Raw genomic sequence first — 9,159 nt, 5'->3', positions numbered from 1 at the left:
CCAACGGCGCGGCTGCACTTATAGAGAAGCGGCCCGACTAAACAGCCTCGAGTCTACCGTATATTAGCAGAAAAAATGCCACTGGAAGCCCCGTTCAGGGTTGGTCAATCCTGAGCCTGCGCGTTCCTCTAGGATGGAAACGGACGGCAACGCGGGTAGGAGCGTGGCTCCTGAGAAAGTGAGAAGGTAGCTTTGAGCTAGGGTGAGATGGCGGTCCTGCCCTCGGAGCCGGAGGGGACAGCGCCTGCGTGTGGTCACATGGCCCTTCCTGTTTCTTCGTTCGCGTACGCGTGCGCGGCGGTGACACGCACTTGGGCTGGGCCTCTTCTCAACTCGGCCGCGACGCGGCGGTGGGCGCGACGGGGCAAGGGGCAGTCTCGTCATCTCAGAGATTTCCGCCGCGTCGGTTGTGTTGGCCAGCTTGGCAATATTACTGTTTGATTATCCTTCCCAGGTACTTGCCGTCCTCCCTAGTCAAACTAGTCTTACACTCCAAATCGATCCATCAGCCCACCTTGAGTAAGACCCAAGGTGCCGTGGCAAGTACCTAACTATGCACGTTCGGCGAAAGCCACGAGAAGGCTGATCATGCCGGAGGCATGAACGCCCGATCGGCTCGGAAGATTGGCAAAAGATGCCCATGTAATCAACCTCAACTGACACATGCACGGTGCCATGTGTGCATGTGCAAGCCCCGTAAGCCATGCGACCCTTGCCCCTCGCATATCGATTGCATCAGCTAAGACAGAAAAAACAAATACCCCGAAAGAAAAGTGATCGTGCAACCCCAAGAGGCCAAGACAAGAAGAAACTTAACGCCCAGATGATCCACCGCCTGGAAACGCGCGGTGGTTTCGTGGCCTCTGCTTGGACGCACCTACAGATTCGCGTCACCATGCGCCGCTAAATCCTTAGATCTTTGCCACTACTTGTTTCAGAACGACGAATAAAGATGGTAACGTGCTAGGGCTATCTTTTTCTTTCCGGTTCCATGCATCTAATCATGGTCAAACCGGCGTCAAGGTGAGCTACAGTGCGCCTCCCCAGGAAGAACAGAGACACGAGTCACACCTCGTCTTGATTGCACGCAATATGCATGTGCCTCTGTTCCAGTTTCTGATCTAGTCTAGTTAGTGATCTGACTGCCGGGCCCATGCATGAAACAAGTGATGGATTCCATGTGCCGTGCTCTGTCGGATGCACAGCTCCTGCCTGCCGCTGCATGCGCCATCGACATTGATAAATAACCAGTAGAAGGCCAGATCTTATCTCTAACTTGGAGGGCCATGTGAGGGGTACATGGTGTACACCTTTTGTGTGTTGCCAGGCGCCGATTTTCCTCAGTGTGGAGGCAGGTGTACGTTTTGTGGACGATGGTTCGTTCGTTTGCCTGTTTGAGAGTTCTTTAGGGAGCAAGCGGTGCATGCTGCGCGTACGAACGGGGCGGACCCCGGGGCTTTTAAGACTACTAAGGGCAACCTCTGACATGTCGGCTGTGTAGCCTACGTGGCTACGTGTCGACGCAATCGTTGAGGGTTATTTTCCGGATTGTCAAACTCAGATTACAAAACGACTGCAAGCAAAAGAATTCCCTATGTTTTCCGGAAAAAAAAAAGAATTCCCTATTTTAAGATACTACTGATGGAGAAAGAGAGGAATGGAGCGGTATATACGCACTCCATGACAAACCGACAAGGCGGGCGCCGTAGATTTCTTTACCCGAAAGTGACCGACCATGCATGCTTCTGATTCAGCGATCAGCCATTTTGTGGCGTGAAAACAGCGTCGGGAATGGTGCTCGTGCGGCGGATGTTCACGTTACCACGTATGGACCTCACGTCTTGTTTCATCGATGGAGCCAAACACAGGGCACATGGAAGCGAACGTGTTTCTTTTTTTCATGGATAACCGCGGCCGACGACGCGTATACGTGCAGACAAATCCGAGGTCGACTAGTACTGCAGTAGTTCTTTGGATTTGCCTTCGGCTTCATCAGCCGGCCCGGCCGGCCGGACGGGTACAAGCAATCTTTGCCTGACTGACTTGAGTGACTGTACGTGTTTCGAAGCCACTTGATCGATCGCTGCATGGTCAAGCTAGCGCAAATCGCTCCCTTGTTTTAATCAGCACCTTGATTGCGTTAGCGTGAATCCAGCAGGGGATCGAAGGCTATACGACGTTACGTACACTGGCGATTATCTGGGCCGGGTGCCAATGACGCATGAGAAACAGAGAAGCGGATAAGTGAAACCATCAACAGTAATACGGCATCCCTCCCTCACTCCCGTGGCCCGACTAGCGAGAACGAGCTAGGAGATGGGGATCGATGATCGATCGAGCAGCTAGCAGCTGGCCACGAGCTGGTTCCCATGATCGGTGACGCTGCCAACCGGGGCCCCGTCCGGGACACATGCACGTTCGCCTGATGGGGGAGCCTCCGCGCGGCGCGATCCGGCTGTGAGCGGGACAGCGACCGACACGAGGCAGGGGCTCGCGATCCGCCGTCGCCGTCGCGCCACTAATTCCTGGGTCCCCGACGCGGTCAGCTCCATCTTTTCTTCTTCCCTTGCCTTGGCTGGATTATTTCCCCCTCTTCCTCCTTCATCCTAGCTTTGTCCGGTTCGACCGGATGCAATTAGAGCACGCGCGGCCGACGAGCGTCGACGCGCAGAACAAACGGATCTCGGCCGTGCATGGCGTGGCATGCTGATCGATCCACGACACGCAGGTCTCCGTGTGTGTCACCGCCGTGTCAGTCCGCGCGTGCGACTCGTCAGCCGATCTATTGCCACAAATTCAAGGAGACACAAAAATGACTACAGTTTACAGGACAACACAAAGGCATCACAGCGTTTAATTTCCCAAACCCAGCTGGGGGTCGGGGATGTGAAAGCCTTGTGTTTTCGTTCTTTGGTGCCCACGTATCTACGTCACCCTGGCCACCGGCAGTTCCCGGCCTGTCTCCGACGGGTCCGGCTTAATTCCCAAACCCAGATGGGGTTCCGGGACGCCTTATGTTTTCGTTCTTGGTTCTTGGTGTCCACATATCTGCATCAGCCTGGCCATGGACATTTCCCGGCCCGTTGGGACTTTAACGGTAAGACTTCACGGAATCGTGATATACTCCCTCAGTCAAAGATGTCACGTGGGTCATTTTTCAAAAGAAAATCTCGGAGAATTCCCGACCTAATAGACAGTCCTTCCGCTCTTTTCTTTCTCGCACGCTCTTCTTTCTCGCTGCATGCCGCCGCTGCTCACCTCTGACGTATAGGTCCGACGGATAGCTCGCCCTCGACACTCCCCTCCACCGTCTAGCTCCACCGGGTTCCCGCTCCGCCGTCCAGCTCCCCGTGCTGCTCCCCCTCTGCCGTCCAAAGGTTGGGTTTTTCTTGGATTGAGGAAGAGCGAGGCGAGAGCTGGTGCTGCAGTGCGAGAGCTGGTTCCCAGGCTGCCCAGCGCGCCAACTCCCTCCTCCTTCTCCTCCTCCTCCTCCTCCTCCCCACCCCTGGGCGCGCCGACTCCCTCCTCCTCCGCCCCGCAACTGCTACGGCCGCCACCAGTTTCGAGCTGGTCCGCGTCGCGAGTACCCCACGACCCCGCTGAGGTACGGACGCTTCTCGATTCTCCTCCGACTTGATCCCATCGCCTCCCGTGGTGTCGAATTGCTCGCTTCCAAATCATGTTTCTCTGTTTGGTGAAGAACTAGCAGCAGTAGCATATATATCTCTGAACGACTAATTGATGTTTGGTGATGCTTCGAGAAACATGTTCAATTTTCAATTTACTAGGCCTGAGTATGATCTGTTTTTTTTTGTTTGTTTGTCCTTCTCTATGTTCAGTGGTACAAACTATGCACTGGAAGTGTCTATGTTCAGTATTTTTAGGTTTTCAAATGTCAGTAAGATTTTCAGGTTTCAGTCTGTTGTTGTTGAGGAGTAGATACAATTTCCATTCTATCTTTCCAGAAATTTGTAGAGACAGTGCTAGCAGTCAACAAGAATGCACAAGGTTTGTGAACTTCTAGAGATAGGAGAAAACTGTGGCATGGTGTTGGACATCCCTCTGATTCATTTATGTAGGATTTTTCAAGACCGAGATGTGGCCCACAAGGCCTCGCTAAAATCACTCTGATAGACTGATACTGCATGCAAAAGAGTCTAAAATTGCAAGGCCTATACATAGTGTCGTCATGATATGCATGCATGGATCCATGGGTGACGGAACAGACGGTCAAGTCGTTTCTTGTGTCACTAGCTTCCGTTGGTGCCGGCGAACCGCATACGGATGTCCGTACAAGCTCGGTCAAGCGACATTGCTGCCCATAAATAACACGTCCATCATCCGTCAGAACTCACACAGCTCTCAGCAATAACAACTCATACACATACAACCATCAATCTAAGCTACAGCTCGGACCGATCCCTAGATCGAGAGATGGCGCGCTTTTCGTCCTCCAGCCTTCTGGCTTTGGCGGTGGTTGCAATGCTGTTCGCCGGCGTCTGGTGCGCCCCGAAAGTGACCTTCACGGTGGAGAAGGGCTCCGACCCTAAGAAGATTGTTCTGGACGTGAAGTACAACAAGGAAGGTGACAGCATGGCGGAAGTTGAGCTGAAGCAGAAGGGCTCCAACGAGTGGCTGGCCATGTCCAAGTGTAAGGACACTGGAGTGTGGAAGTACGAGAGCCCCGAGGCGCTCAAGTGCCCCCTGAACATCCGCTTCCAATCAGAGAAGGGCATGAGGAACGTCTTCGACGACGTCATCCCAGAAAACTACAAGGTCGGATCCACCTATGCCCCACAGGAATATTGATCCATGGACGCCTTTGTTTTCTTTTTCCATCAATTCGCCAAGTTTAATTTCCCTCAAGGTTTTGGCTTGCATTATATATTGAGAAATATATGATACAAGATAAAGAAGTACATAAATTGTACGTCGAGGCTCGTGAGGTGCGTATACGGTAGGAAGGGCAAAGAAAAGATTAATGTGTTTGCTCTCCTATGCACCCACTGTCGACTAGCACTTTTTGTAATCGAATCTATTCAATTTTGTATCATGATGAGATATTCAAATGGACGATTCCTTTATCATTTTGCTATAGTTCGGTGCTTGCTTTAACTTTATTTGTATCGCCGAAGAACGTCAGACATCTGCAAGTTACCTAGATCTTCAAATCTAGGCTCATGTAACTCCTTAGCATAACATGTTTGTCCCTAGACGCAGAGCTTGTGCCCTGTGAGGAAGGCCTGGCGCTTGCTCCCAACAGTGGTCTGTGCTCCCACTCCCAGTCATGCTCGTGAAGGGCTGCTCTGAGGTGAGGGCGATGATGCAGAGTAAGGAGTAGAACAGGTCCAAGTTCACAAGGTGAAGGAAATTAAGAGCATGCTGATAGGAAACAGGGATTTTTCTTCGGGTTTTTCTTCAACGAGGAAATAGGAAGATCTTATTAGTTCTGAAAGCTCCTCTAAATCAGAAACGGTTCTAATAATGGTTTAACTGCTTTTGGTCGCTCAGAACGCCGCAGTGCGTCCTAGCTTCATAGAGATCCAGACACCATTTTGAGTCTTGACTACCCTTAAAAATGTGTAATCACACTTATCATTGAAAAACTCCTATCATAACATAAGGTTCAGACAATTTATTGGTTAAGTCCATGGTCAATGGAGTGGTTCTATTCCCAGCGCACTAGTACTGGAATAGCTTTGAAGCTTGGTGCCGAATGTGTGTCTCATATAACGGACTAGCTAAAGCCTCAATGCAGTATGCACCGAGGAACAAGAAAAAATAAATAGTCATTGATCAATTTATTTCTATAAAAAGACATTGATCAAATACGTGTTGTATTTAGGATTGTTTATCGATCGTGATGTCTGTAAAGCGCCTTCCTGTCTCGTTTCTCCTATGTATGCACAGGAGAAAAATCCTATGCGGCCTCACCTCCAACGACCCAATGTTTGGACCCCTGTTGTGACCGTTAGATCTGGAACTGCATCAAGATGTACCGGGTTCTGTGATTCGTTCGCTTTGCACACACAGATTGAAACAGCTGTGAGATGAGTCCACCGTTGGGTCTTTTCCTCCCTACGCACAAGATGCGCGCTACATCAGCACAAACCGGGGAGTGCCTTTTGAAAGAAAATAAATTAGCACTGATTTTGTCAACGAACTTGTTCCAAACTTCCAATGAAAGGATCAACAAGGATAACAAAGACAAGGCTTCGTTTACCGTCAGTGGTAGGTATTACGAGATGGCATGGCCTCCAACCATGATGTACACATGCATATCGAGAATAAATAGGCCCGAGTGAAATCTAAAATTAGAGCTGTGATATAACACAAATAAGCTAAGAAAACAAGTTTTATATTATATATCATTTTGGTAATGCAATTATTTGAAGAAATATATTTTAATGAAAAGGTGAATGTCTTAACTCTGAAATGCTACATCCTTGGAGCATTCCTTGATACAAAATCTTCGATTAGTTCTTTGCATGCGACCAGGGCCGTCTCCAAGAATTGGGGGCCCCGGAGCGAGATTGAAAATTTTGTTCAAAATTTGGACAATTTAATTTACTTGTACAATATGTCTTATTTCACACAACATCTAAAAATATTAGTATACTATTATTGGAGTAATAAACTGAATGAATTATATGAATTCTAGGTTTATCAATAAAATAGAAGAGAGGGTCGGATCGAACCTGAAATTATGAAAAAAAAATAGAACAACAATGAAGAATAGTGTTATATTATTAATTAGAGAACCTGATTAGGCGTTGAGGCGCGATGGCCGGACTATTGGACGCGAAGAACTCCGGAGTCGCGGACGGAGATAAGCAACGTCTAGATGCAGCAAGCCAACTAGCGAGGGCTGATGGATTAGGAAAGATTGGCCACGGACTGAGGACACGCTGCACGCTGCAATCAAGTGAATAATCGCCTCAGGTGGAGCCGTGGAGGCGTGGCATGGAGGCAGGGGGTCGAAGTCCAGGCGACGGAGGCAGGAGTCGAGCAATTGCCGTGCGAGATTAGCGTTGTTTCCCGTTTTTCCTAATTAATACCGTGATTAGCATTGTTTCCTTTTTTCCAAATTAATACCATAATAACTACCGCTAGATTTGGGGGCCTCACGATTTTGAAGGCCCCGAGCAGTCGTGCACCTCGCACACCCTCGTCGACGGGCCTGCATGTGACCTTCTCCATTTTCAATTGATGTCATAGCGAAGCCACTAGTCTTTCTTGTGTCATCATTGTCGAACGCAGAAAAGAAAGATGAAAGAAAATCTGAAATATCATGTATTCCCTCCGTCCCAGAATAAGTGACGTGGATTTGTATAAGAATCTATATAAATCAAGATCACTTATTTCAGGACGGAGGGAATACTAAAACTGACGCACTGAGATATAAAGTGCAGATACAAGATGGGGACTCATGTGTGGCTTCGGCGGTAGCGCAGCACTCTCACACAAACCGTTGAGATCAAAAGAAGCACAAGATGCTTGATTGTGTCATCTCGAGAAATGAAATTATGAGAAAAGAAAAAACCACCAAATAAATAGATTGAGAGGGTGGGCGTGTACCTATCCATCACCAACAACATACATATCTTATGAAAACTGCGAATGAATTACCCACAAAGAGTTAAGACCGGAGAACCAGGAGCTGTATCAGCCGATTAGAAGAGAAAGATGCATGGCTGGTGGCTGGACAACCCTAAGAGTTTTCACATAAGTGTTATATAACTATATATTCCCTCCAGGGCCGTCCCCAGGATTTGGGGGCCCTGGAGCGAAAAGAAAAATTTGCTCTAAAATTGGGACTAATTCATGTAACTAAAACATCTAAAAATATATAAAAAAATGCAATGGTAGGATACTAATATTGGAGCAATAAACTGACGTCATGTTTTACTGAAAAGCATCATCCATCTAGTGTTTTTTGAAATGAAATCTGCAATCATATCTTCATAACCAATCTTCTCTAGTGCTTCATTTTCAAGTGCTATTGTTGCCAATCCATTGAGTCTTTATCAATACAATAGATTAGAGGGTCTGACCGAACCTGGAATTCGGAATTTAAGACCAAAGCAATCCAGAACAGAGCTTGCCGGCTTGGCCGCCGGAGGCTGGGGTATGCAGATAAAAAATCAAAGGCAACATCAGGGGGCAGCAGCAGGAGGAGACTGTTGGGCAGGAGGAGGCGGCAATCGCGTGCAGATGGAGGAAAGGAGGAGCCGAGGAATCGAGTATCCCAAGACTCGCACGATGCTTCGCTTTCCCGTGCGTAATTATATTAGCAGCGAGTTATTTTCGGTTAATAGGATAACTAATCCTAGATTTGGTGGCCCCACGATTTTGGAGGCCCTGAGCGGTCGTGCACCTTGCGCACCCTCATCGACGGGCCTGCTCCCTCCGTCTCATATTAAGTGATTCAAATTTTGCACAAATATGGATGTATCTATGCCTAAAAATCGTCTAGATACATGTAATAGAAAGTCACTTAATATGGGACGAAGGGAGTAATAGAAAATTAGGGCTCTTGGATTTTGGGGCCATGCAAGCGCACACCTTGCACAGGTTCCCAGTACGGGCTTGTGCGGGAACTAGATGACACCGATACACCAAGACAACGAAAGTGAGATGTACCATCGTCAGTATCAATATTCACGCTGGGTGTAGGTACAGGTCACCACAAAACTTCTATAATTTTTTAAAACAAGTATGGTGTTAGTATATGTAAATATATGGATTCTACTGTTGCTATCAATTGTAATCGGGAAAGGGGTTTGAGAGAGAATGGGAATGTGCTCAAGATGACGCAATCGGAGGGAAATTGAGAGTTGGACGCTGATGGCCAACATTCAGTGCGTGTCGGTTGCAAATGAGAATTGAAAAGAGAAACAGATGACTGGTGCCCTGAATGGGTTAGTGGATTGATGGGGATTAATTTTTGGGTGTTAATTTTGCAACAAACCGTTGGTTTGATGAGATTCAAGACGACTCATGGTTGTATCTTGTGCGTTGTGGAACGTGTGGAGGACGAATGTCTCGGTGGGGTGGAGCAACCCTCGGGCTAGAATGGGCCAGGGAGAGGTTTGGGTGAAAGATGGGCCACACCAGGGAAGAAAAAGGAGGCCCGCAACGCTGAATATCGGCCGGAAC

The 9,159-nt window shown here is 48.4% G+C and overlaps 1 protein-coding gene across 1 annotated transcript; it reads left to right on the top strand.

Moving 5' to 3' along the window:
- Window positions 1-4,339: 4,339 nt before the first annotated feature.
- On the top strand, window positions 4,340-5,095 carry LOC100838683 (pollen allergen Lol p 2-A). The gene has a single exon (XM_003566822.4). It carries the CDS (start codon window positions 4,435-4,437, stop codon window positions 4,807-4,809), a length of 375 nt encoding a protein of 124 aa, XP_003566870.1. The 5' UTR covers window positions 4,340-4,434; the 3' UTR covers window positions 4,810-5,095.
- Window positions 5,096-9,159: the final 4,064 nt, after the last annotated feature.

Source organism: Brachypodium distachyon, chromosome 2 (assembly GCF_000005505.3).
Source record: "Brachypodium distachyon strain Bd21 chromosome 2, Brachypodium_distachyon_v3.0, whole genome shotgun sequence".
Lineage (NCBI taxonomy): Eukaryota > Viridiplantae > Streptophyta > Magnoliopsida > Poales > Poaceae > Brachypodium > Brachypodium distachyon.
Note: the sequence above shows the minus strand (reverse complement) of the source record. Positions and strands in the feature narration are given on the sequence as shown.